At 49.0% G+C, this 19,247-nt stretch overlaps 1 protein-coding gene across 11 annotated transcripts in view; it reads left to right on the top strand.

The window, feature by feature from the left end:
* Positions 1–19,247, top strand: part of DNMT3B (DNA methyltransferase 3 beta) — a 40,305-nt gene that overhangs the window by 2,380 nt on the left and 18,678 nt on the right. For 2 of the 11 annotated variants that reach the window (XM_087853661.1, XM_045806871.2), the window contains exons 1-5: positions 12,429–13,109; positions 14,064–14,125; positions 16,214–16,321; positions 17,475–17,600; positions 18,271–18,480. In XM_087853661.1, coding sequence (XP_087709787.1) covers positions 12,830–13,109; positions 14,064–14,125; positions 16,214–16,321; positions 17,475–17,600; positions 18,271–18,480 — 786 coding nt within the window. In that variant the 5' untranslated portion in view covers positions 12,429–12,829. Of the gene's footprint in view, positions 1–12,428; positions 13,110–14,063; positions 14,126–16,213; positions 16,322–17,474; positions 17,601–18,270; positions 18,481–19,247 lie in introns of those variants that run through there. The other 9 variants (XM_045806909.2, XM_045806862.2, XM_045806919.2 and 6 more) reach the window with 9 other exon arrangements.

The following is a 19,247-nucleotide window of genomic DNA, read 5'->3' as shown; positions in this document are numbered from 1 at the left end:
GGGAGGAGCAAGGGAGGTGGGGGTGGGGGAGGCTGCTTTCCTTCCTTTCCTTCCTCCGGCCATGTGGGGCCTGCGACCCAATGGTGCCTGTCACCCCTCACTATTGCTGCCTTAGGGACCTTCCGATTTGGGGTTTGGGCAAGTTCTCCTTTCGGAAAAACTTAACCTTAGGATTCCTTTTGTCTGAGACGCCTCGGCGGCTCAGTCGGCTAAGCGCCTGCCTTTGGCTCAGGTCGATCAAGTCCCACATCAGGCTCCTTCCCAGTGGGGAGCCTGCTTCTTCCCCTGCTTGGGCTCTCTGGCAAATGAATAAATAAAATCTTTAAGAAAAAAGGAGGATTCCTTTTGTCTCCAACCAGCTCTCGTGCCAGCTTTCCTGCCTTCATGCTCAGACACTTTTTCGGATTTCATCAGAGCTGGTCCCTGTTAAATCCCTAACTCCTCCCAGGTCCCGGGTCCTATACCATGACAAGTACCCCCATCCTCCTCCAGCCCTTGATAGGTACAGGGCCTTAGCTGTGGCCAGAATCATTCTTGTGTTAGATGTTTTGTTTTTTGGGTTTTTTTTTTGAATTGTGAACTCAGGTTGATTTTTCAGTTTCTTGGTGGACCAGAGAAGTGCAGAATTCCTCATTTCATTTGCAGACCAACCTTTCCTTTGTAAAGTGACGGGCAGATTTGTCTCCCTTCTTGTGGGGACTGATCTCTTTTGTAGCTGATGGGACCAAGGTGCTGAGCAGTCCACTTGCTTCCGCACCTTGGTGGTTAGTGCTTTACAGAACACTGCACATCTACCGCCATCCCAGGGCAGTTCCTCCCTCCAGAAGAGAAAAAGCCCACCGCAGGTGTTCACATGTATCTGGCCCTGGCTGCCGGAAGTGGCCTGGTGAATGTAGAGGGAGTCTGCACATGATCACATTTCTGGAGATCCTCGATCCAGTCTGAAGTGGGGAAAAGTCCACACCTACCCAGTGTAGTTAGCATCAGGACTAAGTGGAATCTAGGTCCTTTTAGTTTAGTTCATTCACAAAATAGAGGGGGGCCCTAAGTACAGTTGACCCTTTAACAAAGCAGGGGTTAGGGGCACTGATCCCCCCTACCCCCTCACTTAAAAATCCAGTTTAACTTGACTCCCCCCAAACTTAATAGCCTGCTGTTGACCACAAACACTGTTAACACATATTTTGCTTGTTACATATATTCTGTAATTAATTCTAAGAATAATACCTAACTTTTAATTTTTTTTTAGTATTTTTAGGCTATGCAGTTCATCTGAGTTTTTTTAAATTGTTGGCGAGTCTCCAAAACATTTTTCAATATATTTACTGAAAAAAAATCAACATTAGACACCTGTCGTTCAAACCCTTATTGTTCAGGCTCAGCTGTATTGCAAAAAGCCTGTTACCACTGGATTATATTATCTGTCTGAGGCACAAAGGGGCTTGGGCATTAGAATCAAGTCTGGATTCATGTACTTATTCACTGCATTAATAAGTCACTGGCTTGATCCTCAGTTGCTCCATCTGTACAATAGGCCAACAATGGTTAGCCAATTGCAGGGGATGTTTAAGTCAGCCAAGTTGCTATAGATTAAAAAATTCAGTAAGTGTTGCGTGTTATGGGGGCCCCTGGCTGGGTTAGGCAGAAGAACATGTGAATCTTGGTTTCTGATTGTGAGTTCAAGCCCCATGTTGGGTGTAGAGATTACTTAGAAAAAGGAAAACAAAAAATATTGCATGTTTTGTAGTAAACACTCAAATATTGGCAAGTGGTTGTTATTTACTTCCTGAGGGAAACATCCTAGTTAGCATTCTTGAGTTTTTTCCAGGGAATAAGCAAAGAATGAGGAGGCCCTGCTTTGTGTAGGGAATTGAAATATTTCAAAAAATGACATTCAAAAAAATATTTGAGACAAGCGAAAATCAAATTTACCATCATCCGATGCCAAGAAGAAACTAGACATCACCTGTAATTTCACAATCCCAAGGTAATCAATGTTTTGCATTCAGTTTGGGGCCTCTGCATTTCCATGTAGACAGTACCAGGGGGCCTTTCTAAGAGAAGGGACCTGAACCCAAGGAGAGGACAAAGCGGCAAGGAAAGGTGGCTCAATTGGTGAGGTCCTTAGAGAGCACCGTGGTCACCACTGGGGCTGCCTTACCAAGCAGCTGGCGGACAGTTTTGGAGAGCAGTGGGAAGAGATTCTCTGGAATCTGCCACCATTGGCTTCTGCTATTTTTTTTACCAGCTTGCCTGATCAAAGTTGCCTCACTACCCCTCCCCACCCTGAAGAGATTTTCATTTATTAAAACCTTGCTATCTGTGGGCTCTGCCTTAGTGCAAACCCCTGCCTTGCCCTCCACCTTTTCTTTCTCTGCTTTAGTGTTGTGTCTCAGGATCAAACTCTTAATTTTCCAGAAAGTTGTCTTTTATTTTTTATTTATTTTTAAAAAAATTTTATTTGAGAGAGAGAGCACACAGGCAGAGGGAGAGGGACAAGCAGACGTCTCCCTGACTGCAGATCCTGACTCTGGGACTTGATCCCAGGACCCCGAGATCATCACTTGAGCTGAAGTCAAGACACATTATTAATTGACTGAGCCACCCAGGTGCCCTGAAAATTGTCTTTTATTGTGGGAGGGTGGTAGCCATTGAAAGACTAGCAGGGAATTAGAAATGATTTCCAAAACTGACTGAGAATTGATAGGTGAGAGAGAGTTGTCTGTGGCTCAGGGTTCTTAACCAATACATTTCCATTTGAGGACAGGTTGATGGTGACTGGTTGTGGGAGGAGGTCCAGCAGGAAGAGGCCCAACATGGTTGGGGGCTGCTGAGGTTGAGAGAATACATTTCTTTTTTTAAAGATTTTATCTGTCTTATCTATTTAAGATTTTATTTATTTGACAGTGAGAGACACATCAAGAGAGGGAACACAAGCAGGGTGAGTGGGAGAGGGAGAAGCAGGCTTCTGGCTAAGCTGGGAGCCCAGTGTGGGACTCGATCCCAGGATCCTGGGATCATGACCTGAGCCAGAGGCAGATGCTTAACAACTGAGCCACCCAGGCACCTCAAGATTTTGAGAGGGAGAGTGTGTGTGCACCAGTGAGGGAGAGGGACAGAGGGAGAGAATCTTCAAGCAGACTCCCCGCTGAGCTTGGAGCCCTAGGTGGGACTCAGTTTTACCAACCTGAGATCCTGACCTGAACTGAAACCCAAGAGTCAGCATCTGACTGAGCCACCCAGGTGCCCCTCTCCTCTCTTTCTGTAACTGTCATTAATCAGATGTTGAGCTCCTGGCCTGGTGGAATTTTCTTTGACCATTTGTTCTTCTCTCAGCTTCCAACCCCTGTATTTTAACTTTTTTATTTTGGGGCACCTGGGTGGCTGAGTCCTTTAAGCATCTGCCTTCTGCTCACTTCATGATCCCAGTGATCCAGCCCCATGTGGGCTCCCTGCTCAGTGGGGAGCTGCCTTCTCTCCCTCTCTGCCCCTACCCTTCTTTCAGCCCCCACTTATGCTCTCTCAAATAAATCAATCAAAATTTTAAAACATTATTTTAGACAGCACCCATGAGCTAGGGGAGGGGCAGAGGGAGAGAATCCTCAAGCAGACTCTCCCTAGAACTTTGGAACCTGATGACGTTCTCTATCCCAGGACCCTGAGATTATGACCTGAGCCCAAATCAAGAGTTGGGACAGTCAACTGCAGTGGCCCCTTTTTTTTGTCTTTTAGGTTTTGAAGAGCTCTTGTCCCAGAAATTCCATGTGCAGTGGTGTCCCCATTTTTTTTTTTTGGATACATCTTTTATGTCCCTGAAGATATTATTTCTGGTGTTTAGTTTTCTGTCCAATGTTTCTGAGATGTTGTTGTTGTTTTTACTGTTTTCATTTCTAATATTTAAGTTTTGAACTTGATCTTCATGATTGAGAAGGACAAAAATTGTGTGGGATTTGAACTGGAGCATTGCTTTGTGGGACAGTGACTTGCCCCTACCCTTGGGTCTCGCAAAATGTGAAGGATGCTTTCTGTTTGTTGGGTGTGTCTTCTTCCCCAGAGCAGAGGGATCTTCCAGTGGCCTGCCTGGGAGGTGGAGGCCTGGCTGCAGCGTAAGGGTCCTGGAGAGTTCTCAGCCTCAGGCAGGTAGCCTGTGTTTCAGTCTGGCTGGAGGAGGAGTGGTGGCCTCCAGAACAGGCTGACCTGTTCTTCCCATCCACCCTGCAGCTCCACTGTCTGAGGTTAATTGGGTCTCTTTCTAAGCATCTGTTACTCTTGCAAGTGGACATGCTTGGGCCACAGCTGGGATGGAACCCAGGCTTCTAGCTCCTGGAGAAGGGATGACGCCTTCTTGGTTGGTGTTCCAGCCGCCAGCACAGTACTCATGCCCTGGTATCTGGCTCCATGAACGTGTGCTCTGTGGCTTGACTAAGGCATTGCTGTGCCTGAAGCTCTGGAAGCCGGAGGAGAAGGGTGGGCAGCAGAAGGAAGCCCGCTGACCTGGCTGTGGTGAGAAACTAGGCTAGAGTGGGCAGGTGCTGTGGCAGAGATTTTCTGGGTTACATGGGAAGCAGTGTGCAACAACTGAATGATAGGTTTTGGAAAATTCTGAGCAAATGTGCACAGAAGTATCGGCAAAATCTTGTCCTATTGAGCTCTTGGCAAAAGGGTCTCAATGGTGGAAGAGCACTAGGTTTTGGGGTGAACCAACCTTGTTGTCTCATCTATCACCTAGCCTTTTCCCTACCATCCTCCTCAACCAGCTGGAAAGCTCTGTGAGCACGGGCTGTCTGGCCTTTGTCTGCCCGTGATTCTCAGTGCCGAGCGTGACCCCTGCCGCATAGCAGGGCCTCCTGTCTGACGCGTGGGTAAGAGTGGCCTTCCCCAGTGTCCGGATCTGTCCTAGCATGGGACGTATTCAGCTGTAAGCAGAGTACAGAGTAATTGCTCAGTATTAAATAAGATGGTCATCATTATGTAAGGCCACACAGCTAAGCAAGGAGGATTGAAATACTGTTAAATTTTGAGACATTTGTCCCCACCTGGCTTGGACCCAGAAAAGTGGCAGGATGCACAGATGCCGTTGCGTTAAGACATTCTAGAGGACCTGCTTGTACCCATTACTTGGTTGGCAGGCCGCCTCCATCATCGAGTTGAGATGGGCAAACCCAAATGCATACCCGGTACTTCAAGCTAGTTTTTTAAAAAAGTGGTTTATGTGAGATAATGGGTTTTTGTGAAAAGATAATTTCAGTGTGCAATTCCTTTCTGAATCTCACATAGTTACAATATATTTCTTGTGATGAGAGCTTTTAAGATGTGCTGTCTGCAGCTTCCAGATACACAAGATTTTAGTCACCGTGCTGTACATTACCTCTGCAGGACTAAGGACTGGGGATTCGTACCTTCTGACCATCTTCACCCATTTCTTCTCCTACTTGATATTCCCTAGTTTTTCTTTGTATTGTGACAATTTTGTCCTTTTTTTTTTAAAAGACTTTTTTTTTTTTTTTTAAAGATTTATTTATTTATTTGACAGAGACAGCCAGCGAGAGAGGGAACACAGCAGGGAGAGTGGGAGAGGAAGAAGCAGGCTCCCAGCGGAGGAGCCTGATGTGGGACTCGATCCCGAAACGCCAGGATCACGCCCTGAGTCAAAGGCAGACGCTTTAACGACTGCGCCACCCAGGCGCCCCTAAAAGACTTTTATTTATTTGACAGAGAGAGAAAGCGAGAGAGGAAACACAAGCGGGGGGAGTGGGAGAGGCAGAAGCAGGCTCCTAGTGGAGGAGCCCGATGTGGGGCTCGATTCCAGGACCCTGGGATCACGCCCTGAGCCGAAGGCAGATGCTTAACCGCTGTGCCACCCAGGCGCCCCTGTCCTTCTTTTTTAGTTGAAGTAATCCCTACACCCAGCCTGGGGCTCCGACTCAGCGACCCAGAGATCAAGAGCTGCATGTTCCGTCTGAGCCAGCCAGGTGCCCCCGCCAATTTTGTCTTGTAAAAAATATATATATAAGGACTTACTCTCTGGCTATAGTAGAGGTGATCTGTAAGTCCTCCCATGTTGAATTAACTAGAAATGCTGTCTAAATTTATTTGCATGCTGAGTTAGGCTCCCTAGAAAAATCTGGGACTAGAAGAGGGAAATAGAAATGAGCAAACCTGTAAACTAAGGGATGTTTGAGACATTTAAGGAGAAAACGGAAACTTTTCAGTAAGGTTGGCAGGCTTGCCCTAGCATATATAAGCGCTGCTGCTGCTGCTTTTTTTTAAGATTTTATTTATTTGACAGAACACAAGTAGGCAGAGGGAGGGGCAGAAGCAGGCTCCCTGCCGAGCAGAGAGCCAGGACATGGGGCTAGATCCCAGGACCCTGATGCCCAACTGACCCAGCCACCCAGGCACCCCATGAGCGTTTATGCTAAAGCTGTGATGATTAAGAGGGGCAGCAAGGGATAAATATCAAAAGGAAAAGTGAGCCCGGAAATATTCTGCATATATAGGGGAACTGTTTAAGAGAAATGGAGTTGGGACATAAGCATCATTACATGTATTTGACTTGACTTTATAGGGAGAAATGAGATGCCTACCTCCTACCCTATACAAGTAACTTTATTTAAATGTTTTTTTTCTTGAAGATTTTATTCATTTATTTGAGAGAGAAAGTGCACATGAGCAGGGTGAGGGGCAGAGGGAGAAGCAGACTCCCCGCTGATCAGGGAACCCGATGCCAGAGTCAGCCCCAGGACCCTGGGGTCATGACCTGAGCCGAAGGCAGACACTTAACTGACTGAGCCACCCAGGCCCCCTTACAAGTAACTTTAGATTGACTAAACTTGAATGGGCATTTTCAAAGGAAGAAATGTTTCTTGGACAGCATCTGACTGTAAACGTAACGCGGGCATATGGTAGTTCAGTCACAAGCTACCCTCCCAAGAGACCTGACTTTTTACAGTTCGAGAAAAAATGCTGGAGGAACATGGCTTAATGCATATGTTAACATTAACCACTGCGATTGTGTTATTGTACAGACTTTGACTCCACACAGCTTCATCTCCTAGTTGGTACCTCGCTCACTGTCTGTCACCAGCATCACACAGTACGGCTGCATGGGATTTAGCTGGTTGCCTTTGTTGACCGCTTTTGCCATGACAAACAGGGCAGTAGCGACCATCCTTGCACATAGGTCTTGGTGAGAGCTTTGGGCTGGGTCAATTGCTAGCCGTAGAATCCTGTGTGAGAGGATATGGACACTCGGCATTTGGGATCATATTGTTGGGTTGCCATCTCAAAGGCTGAATCTCTGTCCCCACTGCCTCCGTATGTGGACAGTTGAGATTTAAGGCATTGGTATAACAGGAGTAGCCTACTGTGAGGGACAGCACCAAGGGGGTGGCCTTACCGAATATTGGTCTTTCCTTCCCTTACCCCCTGGGGGAGAGGGCAGAGGGTTCTGTGGCTCTAGCTTTGCTAAGGGACACATGGCCAGGGGAGGGGGTGTGGCAGCTCTCAGAATCCTCAGCCACTTAGGCTGCCCCACCCATCATTGTCTGAGTTACCAGTGGTTTCCTCTTGCACATTTGCACTCCCTTCCAAGAGTCACCCAAATAACTGTAGGGGAACAGGGCTGAGTGCTTTTGTTTATAGGGCAAAAAGCTTGACTCGAAACTCCAGTTGAAGTCGCTGTGTCTTTTCGGATCTTTCTGTATGCCTAGTTTTTTCTTTTTAAGATTTTATTTTTCAGGAATCTACACCCAAAGTGGGGCTCAGACTCACAACCCCGAGATCAAGAGTTGCAAGCTCCACCAACTGAGCCAGCCAGGTGCCCCAGTTTTTTCTTTTTCTGTGAATTAGCTAAAGGGTAATTTAATTCCAATGCACCGAGGAACATCTAGGTGTTTTGTTAGTATATTGCTAATGGGAGCAATGCTGTAAGGAAAAGATTCCTATAGCTAGTTTTTTACACTTGTCCAGTTAGACTTCTGCATGGATCAATTGTAATAATTCTGATCAACATACCAATACCCAAGGTTTGACTGTACAGTGACACTGGTGCATGCGACCATGGCCTAAAGGCACTGAGCAATCCTCCACACTCCTCCTGAGTCACCCAGGATGAAGCGATGCCTCCCTTTGAGAGGCAGAGCTGGGAAGTCTGGTGAGATGGCACACAAGAATGTGGGCGCTCCAGCTTCTCGGGTTGTATCCTCTGCTCTGGGATCCGTAGCGCCAACCACCCAGGGCATTAGGTGGGGTCATTTCGTTTCACAAATGTTAAGACCTTGAGGGCTTTTTCATTCCAGCTTTCCTGTGAATCTGGCTATTTCTGGAATTTAGCAAAGATTCCTAAAGATCAGGCAAAGGCCCTGAACCCTGGGCCGCTGTGTCCTGCCACCAGCCAGGTGGGCAGCCTCTCTCCAGCCCCCTTACCTTTGTACTTAACTGTTTCTGCTGCCTGGGTTAGCCCCTTTCTCTCTCTCACCTGGGCGAGGTCTCCCTCTCCAGGCTTCACTTTCATAACTGCCCTTAGCATATTTTAAAATGTCTTTAAGGTCTGGGCTGGTGGGTTAGGCCTAAATCTCCATCACTCAGCTGCTGTGCAAGCCTGGGCAAGCAGTCTGCCCGTCTGCTTCCTCAGCTTCACTTGACTCATTTGCAAACTGGGAGACCCTGAGAGCAAGCACTCTCTTTGGGTGAGATACATAGTAATTGCTCCATCTCAACTATTTTGGAATCTTGGACAATGGGAACAGCTGGGAAAGACTTGAGCAGTCGAGGTGGGGAGGATTCAGTAGTCTAGATTTCCCTCGTGCAGCCTGTGGAGAAGGACTTTTTTAAATAGGGGAGCTGGGACTATATTTCAGCCTCCTTTTCTACTGCACCAAATCTCTAAGCCCTGGGGGACTCAGGGAGGGCCAGGGATGCCCATGTGGCCCACCCTTCCACCCATCATGCCCACCATCCCCCCTTCCTGTATTGTGCATTTAATTAACACAATTACCATTTACAAGGTGCTGTGAAATAGCTCTGTTCCTGGTGCCAGCCTGGAGGAAATGAATGAAGACATTTCTCAGCTTTATAGCTGGTTTGGGGGGGGCGAGTTCCTGGGCCTCCTCCCTGAGTCTGATTGGGGGTGCCACCCATCCTTCTGTCTGCCACATTGCATTTGGACACGTCTGACCTGGTTCAGTTGGGACACAGGCACCCTGCACTAATGAGGCAGAGCCTTGCCGGGAGAACCTTGCGGGTAAGCCCACCCCGCACTGCTGCCCGCCCCTGAATCACGTGCTGGACCCCAGCCTCTGGGAAAGGGTCAGAGTTCACCCTGCATCACAAGATTAGACCATCACCTCTTGTGAAGGTAAACACTCAGCTGGCGGATCCTGTCCCTCGGCCATGAAGTTCTGTAGCCCCTAGGATGGGTGATGCATTGTTCCTAAAACTAGAATTATCAGCTGCCTTGTCTGGGGCACAGCAGTTAAGGCACGTGCCCTGGACTGCCTAGGCGTGAGTCTTGGCGCTGCCGCCTCGTTGGGTGACTTAATTAATTCATCTGAGCCTGCTGAAAGCAGGTTGATAACAGGACCTGTCTCAGGATCGGGTAGGAGTTAAGGGTGGTTTGTACTGCCCTTAGCTTAGGGTAGGGACCCAGGAACCGTTCTTAGGCTAGCGTGGCAACCATTCTGGAAAAATCCCTCAGGAAGGTGCCACCTCTTTCAGGGAGGTAACCCAGCCAGTTTATCCTCCAGCGCTGGAATAATGACACTAGATGAAGAGGTTGGCTTGTCTTGGGGGCCACATTATCCAGGAAGTGGTGGGAAGAGTTGAGGGTGATTTGTCTCTATCATTACACACCAGTTTCTGATGCTTATTTCTTCCTGTTGCCAAGAGCATGTAGTTAAGTTTGTGAGTTCTCTCATAACTTTTTAGGCACTTGAACACTTTCAACAAGCCCCATTGGTCCAGTGTGTATTATGTTGCTTAACCCTGTGCCTCTGTTTGTGCATCTGTAAAACAGATCACATGGACACATTTAAAGATTAAATGACCTAATACAGGTAAAGCACAGAAGAGTGTTGCATATGTGGTAGTGAATACTGAAAAAAATTACTGTATCATTAGGTGAAAAGATTCGTGCATCTATGTGAGGAGGGCCAGATTATTACTTTTTGGAGCAGAAGTGTATTGAGAGAAGCCTTCCTGACTTTAACCATGTGGTTTTGAAGTCTGAGCAACAGGGAGGTATATGGTAGGGATGGGGAGGGCTTCCAGGCGGAGGGGGGCCTCAGCAGCACGTGTCTGGAGGCAGGCTTTGTTCCTCCTGTGAGTAGAATGTGATCAGGGCGGGGGAGAGGAACTGCCCTGGGTATCTTTGAGTGGGCGCACGTTGTGGACAGTGTGTGATGGGCAGTAAGGCAGCAAGGGAAGTTACTGTAAATGCAAACCCAGGGCAGTGAGGACAACAGGGAAGCAATTTTGTATGAAATCACACGATCAAGTAATGCAGTTGAAAGGAGGGTGTTTTTGTTGCCCGGGTGGCCCAGGACACTTAAGAGTTGTTTGATTTCCTTCCTTGCCTGAACCTTCCTCCAGTGCCCATGGGCCTAGTTCCTCGAGGTAGGAGATTTTTTCTGAATGTTGACGTCTGGCTTTGGGAAGGTGCTCTGCTCCCGTGTGTGTCTGGTAGACGGGCGGACAGGTTGGCACTGCCGAGGCCCTGGGGGGAAGGCCTGAGGTAGTTAATCATTGGCCACTCTGGGCTGCAGGCTCCACCTGGGCCTGTCTAGGAGGGAGGCTCCTGACTGACAGTTAAGGGCTGTCTAAGGGAATCCTGGGCCCTAGAGTAGTGGGAAGTAATGGCCCTCAGTTTCAGCCTCTGTCCTGCTTGCTACCAGCTCCTGAGTAGAAGCCCTGGCTGCCCCTTCCTCCCCTCAGCTTCTGTGGACCGTTGGTGTCTTGCACCCGTGACCCAGCCTCCCACCCTGTGTTAGGCCACGCAGGTTATTTAGTCACTGGTTTGGCCTGGGGCAAGACACTGGGAATTAATTATTACTTTGAACCACACTCCAACGGTTTTCCTGGGATTTTGGCTGCTTGGCCTCACAGGATCTGGCCATAGTTCAGCCAGCCTGTTCTTCTGGGTCAGGGCTTGGCAGTGAAAGGGGCTGAGAAGCAGCTGATTGGGCTAGGTAGGTATTCCTCTTTTCCCCTGGGCTGGTGAGATTCCTTAACAGGTACTGAGAGAAAACAGACCAGGAAGTGTGAGCCTGCACACCTTGGGCCATGTGGGGTAAATGCCACACTGTGCTGAAGATAAGTGTACATTTAGAACCAGAACAGTGCTGTTTTAATTTGCATATAATCACCCAGGGATCTTTGGAAAATGTTGGTCTTGACTTTGTAGGTCTAGGGTCATGCCTGAGATTTTGTAGCTCTTACCATCTCCCAGATGATTTCCTGGTCCCTGGGCCCTATGGGGAATACAGCCCAGGTCTAACGGCCCCACGCCCAGGCTTGGGGATGGACAGGTGCCCAGGCTTGGGGATGGACAGGTGCGGAGGATGAAATTGGCACCCCAGGTGACGTTGCATATCCACCTGGGGGCGCTGCAGTACAATTCAGACAGAGCCCCACATCACCCCCTAGTGGATGTGGTTCCCCATCACCACTGCAGTCTGCAACCCTGTAGCCTTGATGCTTCTAGAAGATACCCGCGGAGGCTGGTGTGGGTCATGTGGTACTGTGCGGTGAGTCCCCAAGATGGGGCGTAGGGCTGGGAGTGCTCAGTGCTGATAAGCAGCCGTTGGCCAGGAAAGCTTTTTCCAAGACAGGGTCCAGAACAATAGGGTGTGGCGCCAAATAGCTCTGGAGCAGTTTGGGGGAAACTAAGGGATTTGATCTGGGGGGCCTTACCCTGTACCTGGGCTCCGTTTTTACCTTGGCCTCACCTCTTAGATGTGATTTTTGACCTTGGAGACTAACCCAGTCTGTGCATCAGTTTTCCTTTTCTATAAGATGGGCCCACGATCACATTATTAGGAAGATTTTGAGGGAAAGGTACAGGCCAACATACATTACAGGCCAGGTCGAAGGTCACAGAGCCCTTGAACCCATCAATGAAGACCTGGCTGAGCTGCTGGTCTTAGCTGAATAGCCTGCTGCTGATGCAGTTACCAAGAGGGGCAGCAGTGGGGAGACAGAGGCCCAGAGATGGGGTGAGGCTGGAGCGGATGGGGAGCATGCCCCTTGTTAACTGCCCCAGTCCTTTGCCTGTGCTGCTCCATCATTTCCCTTCTTGGGAACTTGGGACTCTGAGCCCCAGCTGGTGAGGGAGGAGGGGAGTGAGCGACAGGCCAGCAGACCAATGGGCCCCTGAGGTTGGGGTGGGGCGGGGCTTGTGCTGCCATGGAGAGGAGAGAAGCTGTTCTGTGGGGGAGGAGGGGGCGGGTGGGAAGAGGACCTGGAGATTGAGGGGAAGGGAGAGAGCAAACAAAGGGGTCAGGAGGGAAAATAATGCACTGGCTTCCTGAGGCCCTGCGGAGGCTGGGCAGGGAGAGGGGGCCAGGGGCAGAGGGGACCAAGGCTGGCGGCAGGCAGGCCGGGGCAGGCGGGTCCTAAATGGCATTGTTTGAAGTGGCCGGCTAATTGCACAGAACAGCCTAAGCCTCAGACCACAGCCCAGCCCCCTTCTCTGTCTTGGGTGCTGGTATCTGAGCCTTCGGGCCGCCTGGCCACATGGAACCAAGTCCTGAGCCTCCGAGTTTGGTGAGGGGGGCAGGCTGTGGGGGGCAGCCTGGGTGGGGTCCTTGGGCAGGAATATCACCCGGAGAATATGTCAAGGGGCCTCTGTTGGCCTGACGACACAGAGCCATTGGCGGGAGGTTTGGGGTGTGCTGCCCCCTTGTGCCCTTGTTTCCCTGCTACCCTACCCATTCTGGCCCTCCTGCAGGAAACAATGAAGGGAGACACCAGACAACTCAACAGAGAGGAGGACGCCAGCGGGAGGGAAGACTCCATCATCACTAATGGGGGCTGCAGCGACCAATCTTCTGACTCCAAGGATGCACCCTCACCCCCCATCCTGGAGGCTATCAGCACCCCGGAGATCAGAGGTGGCCGGGCCAGTGGGGAGGAGGGGTGGGACAGGGGTTGCAGACAGCAGCTGGGACATGAGTCTCCGAGCAGGCTCAAGGCAGGTTGTGGGGAGAGGGTCTGGTCTCTGACAGGCTCCGCCACACCTCCAGGGGAAGGGAAGTGGATATAGGGAGAGCCCAGCCCATTTCTCATCCCTGCCCACAGGCCCTTGCGCCCCCCCCCCCCCCACTGCACCCAGCTCAGCTGGGACTCTGAGAAGGTAACCCCAAGGTGATGCGCCTGTTGTTTTGCAGCATGATGGGGTGGTTGCAGCGTAGGCTGGGGTCTTTGGCCCTTTTGGAGTGGGACCCTTCTTCCCTTGCAGCTGGGATTGTGATTATGTGGGAAGAAGACACTCCAGTGGGGAGGGTCTGAGGCCTGCTTCCTTTCCCATCCTTCCCTTTCCCACCCCTCCCCTGCACAGTTCTGGATCACATCACCTGGGGTCCTCCCCACTGAGATTTTCTGACCCAGCTGGTTTGGAAAACCCTGTATTATTGTCCCATCCTGCTGTTGAAATCCCCCCTGCTGTCCAATAGAACTTTTTGCGAGGGTGAAAGTGTTCTGTTTTCTGCATTGTTCACTATAATAGCCACTAACCACATGTGAGCACTTGAAATGTGGCTGATATGCCAGGCACTGGATTGTTCATTAATTGTAGTTTGGTGGCCACAATTCTGGCAGGGATTTGATGCCTTGCCTCATGAGTACCTTCAGTATTGTTTGGGTCCTATTTATGTGCCTGGCTCTGTGCCCTGTTGCCTTATGAATACATTGACAGGACCACAGATCCTGAGGGACTGGGAATTAACCCCTGAGGATGCCAGTGTTTAGAGAGAGGAGATGACAGGGACAGCAAGCCAGCAAGGGAAGGCACTGCTCCCCAGCCCGGAGCCTCCCTTCCTCAAAACACACTTCGCTCTTTATTCCAGGCCGCAGATCAAGCTCACGTCTGTCTAAGAGGGAGGTCTCCAGTCTGCTCAGTTACACTCAGGTATGTGCTCCACTGTCCCTTGTTCAGGGTTCCAGGGGAATTCCCTTGACCTTTCATTAAATGGGGAACTTGACGCCCCCCTAAGCTGGTACCCAATAAATACTTGTTGAATGATGAATCCCAACACTGCTAAGCACCAAGAGGGCTTCGAACAACCTCATGAGTGATGGTATTTTTTGTTGTTACTAAATTTACAAAGTTTTTTGTACTAAATTTTTACTTAGCATAATTTTGAAATTCTGTTTCTCATCGGATGATTAATTACATGGATAAATTTTTTTTCTTTTTAAGATTTTATTTATCTGAGAGGGAGAGAGACAGCACAAACAGGGCAAGTGGCAGGCAGAAGGAAAGGGAGAAGCAGTCTTCCCGACAAGCAGGGAGTCCAATGTGGGGCTCAAACCCAGGACCCTGGGATTATGACCTGAGCCCAAGGCAGACGCTTAACCGACTGAGCCACCCAAGGCCCCCACCCCCCCATTGATATATTTCTAATGTAGTAAACTGTCCTTTTTATTCCTGGAGTGAGCCCAGCTTGGTTGTGGTATGTTGTGAGTTAGCATCTATTCATGAATAAAATGGATGTATGATTTTATTGGAATATTTTTGTGTCTAGTTTTGATATCAGGGTTATGTGGCCTGAAGGAAAAAAAATTTTTTTTTTGTTCCGAGATGGAAAGAACTTGCTTGGCTTGTTTTAGGGGATTTTAAACAATGATTGCAAGATCTTTGAATACTTGCTGCAAGGTTTCTTTCTTTTTTTTTTTTTTAAAGATTTTATTTATTTATTCGATAGAGATAGAGACAGCCAGTGAGAGAGGGAACACAAGCGGGGGGACTGGGAGAGGAGGAAGCAGGCTCATAGCAGAAGAGCCTGATGTGGGGCTCGATCCCAGATCGCTGGGATCACGCCCTGAGCCTAAGGCAGACGCTTAACCGCTGTGCCACCCAGGCGCCCCATGCTGCAAGGTTTCTACTTGATCCATTCCCCCCCCCAAGTTTAGTGTTCACAATTTTTTTTTTTTTATTCCTGACATCATTTCTACCTTGTGTTCTTACTAATCATAGTAGAGTTTTTTTCACTTGGGTTACTTTTTTCAAAGAACCAGTGTCAGGCACTGGGGCCAAAGTTATGGACAAATGAACATTCCCATTCACACAGCTTCTGTTGTGCTGGGAGCAAGCAGGGGCAGCCCGCTGTGTGGCTAGTTGGGACCGTGTGCACCGGACAGCTGTTTGAGGTCTGGTGGGCCGTGATTAGCAATGGGAATGGAACCTCCTCCCGAGCATTTCCTCTGAGCCTGGGCTTGGGCGAGGCTTACATCATTTGATTCCTCATTATCACCCTGTTGTCCTACAAGAGATGTTACTGTTAGCCTTTCAAAGAGAGGAATGGACTCACTCAAGGCCACAAGATTGGCAAGTGAAAAATCCAGTTGTTAACATGACAGCTGGGCCTGGGGCTGCTTACCAGCTCCAGTTTCTGTGCCCAGTTTTTTGGTTTTGCTCTGGGGCATGGGACATGTGCTAGGGTTTCTTCATGACTTGACAACAGAATTGGTGCTATTTCTTCCTGGTCATGGTATCAAAAAGCAATTCCCTTGAACCTTTTATTTCTCCCAGACACTTAATGGTGCAAATTGACCAGGGCTCCCTGCTGGGCATAGCCGAATCAGTCTCCCTGTGGTGTGCATACAAGAGTCTTGACGACGCATACTGCATTCACACCCTATCTTGGGCTTCCTGATTTCACTGGGGTTTTATTTTCCCATCGTGTCCTGAATTTGTGGTCCCTGTGATAAGCCATCGTAAAGTATTTTTTGAGCAAAATGTGGTAGTTGAAAATATTTTCAGGTCAGTTGGGCCAATATGATTAACTCTTCATTCTTTTTTTTTAAATTATTTATTTATTATTATTATTATTTTTTTTTAATGATTTTTTATTATATTATGTTAGTCACCATACAGTACATCCCCGGTTTCCGATATAAGGCTTGATGATTCATTAGTAACTCTTCATTCTTAAACCATTTTGGTTGTGTGACCTTTTAATGACCTTTACCTTTTCCTAATGCTTCATTTATAAAGGATCTGACAGGTGACGGAGATGGCGAGGGGGAAGACTGGGATAGCTCTGATACCCCAGTGATGCCCAAACTCTTCCGTGAAACCAGGACTCGGTCTGAAAGCCCAGCTGTAAGTCCCCCACCCCTCAGCCTGGGCCCTTCCAACCACACATAGGCCTGCATGAAAAAACCTGTCTTGGATCTTCCTTTCTCCTTGGAACTTTGAACAGTGAGGTGAATAAATGTTTCGAAATTGAAAAATGACAGCAAGGTTCATGAACAGTTCATGAACAGTCACTGTGAAGGCTTTCTTTCACGTGGCAGGTTTTCAGTTCTGTGGGCACTCCTGGCTTTAAGTGCCCAAGAGTGGTAGTTTGTAGGTGGATGGCTCAAATGCCAATTACTTTGGGAGTCACTTCTGTAAGCGGATTCCGTGACTTAACAGTGTGTGAGGTCTAGAAACAGGAAGGCAGTCTTTGCTAGTGGTCACCCAGCCCGTTAGGGAGCAGGCAGACACTTGGTGATGATTGCAGGTCTAATTTATAATCTTACCCAGCATATGATGAGAGAAGATTCCAGTAATTTACCCAAGGTTAAATAGTAATTCTTTTTAACATCTTTTCAATTTTTTTTAAGATTGATTTATTTTACAGAGCGAGCTAGCAAACAGGGAGAGGGGCAGAGGGAGGGAGAATCCTGAAGCAGACTCCCTGTTGAGTGCGAAGCCCGATGTGGGGCTTGGTCCCAGAACCCTGAGATCATGACCTGAGCCGAAAAATTGAGTCGGCCGCTCAACCGACTGAGCCACCCGGGGCCCCAGAAACAGTCATTCTTGTGAGCAGGATTTGAACACAAATGTGCAACAGCCAAGCTTGTGTCATTTTGAGAAAAGAGGAGCCTAAGGGCTTCTCATCCATCTTGATGACCCAGTACCTTCCTGAAGAAGGCCACAATTATTCCAGCGCTTTTGGGGGGAAAATGTTCAGTTTGGATTTTACTTTTCCATTCAGTCTGCAGGTGCCAGCTCCCTTGGCCAGGCAGCGTGGGATCTGCTGTGGACTGTTGGCAGCCCTGCTGATACCCTACCCCCTTCTCCCACTACTAACTGGGGAGTTTCTGGGGCGGAGATGTGGCCAGTCTCCCAAGTGCTTCCCTAACCTGACCACCTCGTTCACTTTTGTTCATGTGAGGCGACCTATCAAGTCCAGTCCTCTTGGCTGCCTGTCCGGAACTCCACACCTGTAGTCACCAAAGGCTTCGTGCTTATCCCCTCTTGCTTCCAGGTCCGAACCCGAAATAACACCAGTGCTTCCAGCCGGGAGAGGCACAGGCCCTCCCCACGACCCACCAGAGGCCGACAGGGCCGCAGTCACGTGGATGAGTCCCCCGTGGAGTTCTCAGCTACCAGGGTTGGTTCCCCAGATACCCCCAGTCTCTCTCAGTGCAAGATCTGCCCCTCTCACTGTGCCATCCAAAGTGGCTGGCGCATAACCTCCATCCGTTCTTCACTCTTACCACCTTTTCAGGGCCTGGCCTTTCCTTTCTCTCCTGGGTGCCGGGTAAGCTTCTCTTAAACCCGAGGACTTCTCTCCTGGCCTGATTCTAGGTGGAACTGGGGTGGGAATGTGTGAATTCCCTGCTGACTGGGTTCTTGCTCCTCCTCGGAATGAGCTGGAAACTTCTGACGCTGGAACTGTTTTGTCTCCCTGGTGTCTTCTTTGACTGTGTTGAGGCAACCCCAGTGGTTACTGTAATTCTCCACTCCTGTTGCAAGGCTGGGCACACAGTAAGCATTTAAGGAAACCAGCAGCCCTCTCTGAGCTTGGCTCTCAGAGCCTCTCGGATCCTTCATCATTATTCCGCCTGTGTCCTTGATTCTGTCTCTGTTCTGTTGGAAGTTGCTTTTTCCCACCACTTGTGGGATACTGGTTCCTGGAAAACCGTCCTTGGTGATCTCTGTTCTCTTCAACTTAACGTCTTCACTGTTTCTGCTTGCTTGGGAAGCAACTGGGGGTCCACTGGTCTCTGGTCACCCACCTGGTTTGCTGTGGCCCAAGTTCTGCGTCCTTCTGTCCACAGTCCCTGAGGCGGCGGACAGTATCCTTGGCAGGCACGCCGTGGCCGTCCCCAGCCAGCCCCTACCTCACCATTGACCTCACGGAAGACGATGTGGTGCCCCAGAGCAGCAGTACCCCCTACACCCGCCTGGCCCAGGACAGCCAGCAGGACGGCTTCGAGTCCCCACAGGTGGACGCAGAGGGTAGAGATGCCGACAGCGCCGAGTATCAGGTACCACAAGGACAGGTTAAATAATAGGGAAGAACAAACACATACCCAGCAGGGGAGGCTAGTCCTACCTTTTTGGGGGCACTACTATTATAATAATTGAATTTTGTTAGCGTATAGATTATCCATCTGCAACGTGTCCTACCTTTATCCTACTTCTGTGCCAGACGTCATTCAAACACCTGACTGATGAATTTCCGAACGTCTCGTATTTGTACCCCCAAATATGTGTACGTCATCTGTACACGTAATAGGTGGTGTGACTCTGGTCACCATATTTTACAGACCATTGTAGTCTAGTTACTTCATCTGTTAGGAGCTGGAGTTGTCTCACTCTCCCGTCTGTGATCTGCTGTGTCACATAATCCAGCTTGTGTGTTCATGATTGGCCAGTCCCCCTGGCTTCTCTCCAGCACTGCTGCGTATGTCTGTATGTACATCTGTCCTGTAGAAATCCTTCTGTCTGCTTCAGGCTGTAGGACTCTGAATAACTTGTTTTTTCATGGGCATTTCATATTTTGTGGTAAGCATTTTGTGTGCAAATGTCCAGAGTTTTTTTGCATTTTAATGGCTTTGGAATAGCCATTGGAAGCATTTGGCCTGTGGTGGGAAAATGCAGGTGATGATCATTGTTGCTCTGATCTTATTTCCTGTGAGTTTTCAGTTGACGTCTTTCATTCCCAGATACTGGGTGAAGTGTTACAAATGTAATAAATCCCGTGTTCCTATTAAAAAACCAAACTGACCCCTTACATTCAAGGGGTTCTCAC

Source organism: Ursus americanus, chromosome 22, assembly GCF_024610735.1.
Source record: "Ursus americanus isolate L20-20 chromosome 22, mUrsAme1.1.p, whole genome shotgun sequence".
NCBI classification, from domain to species: Eukaryota; Metazoa; Chordata; class Mammalia; order Carnivora; family Ursidae; genus Ursus; species Ursus americanus.
The sequence above is the reverse complement of the archived record's forward strand: the minus strand, read 5'-3'. Positions and strand labels throughout refer to the sequence as shown.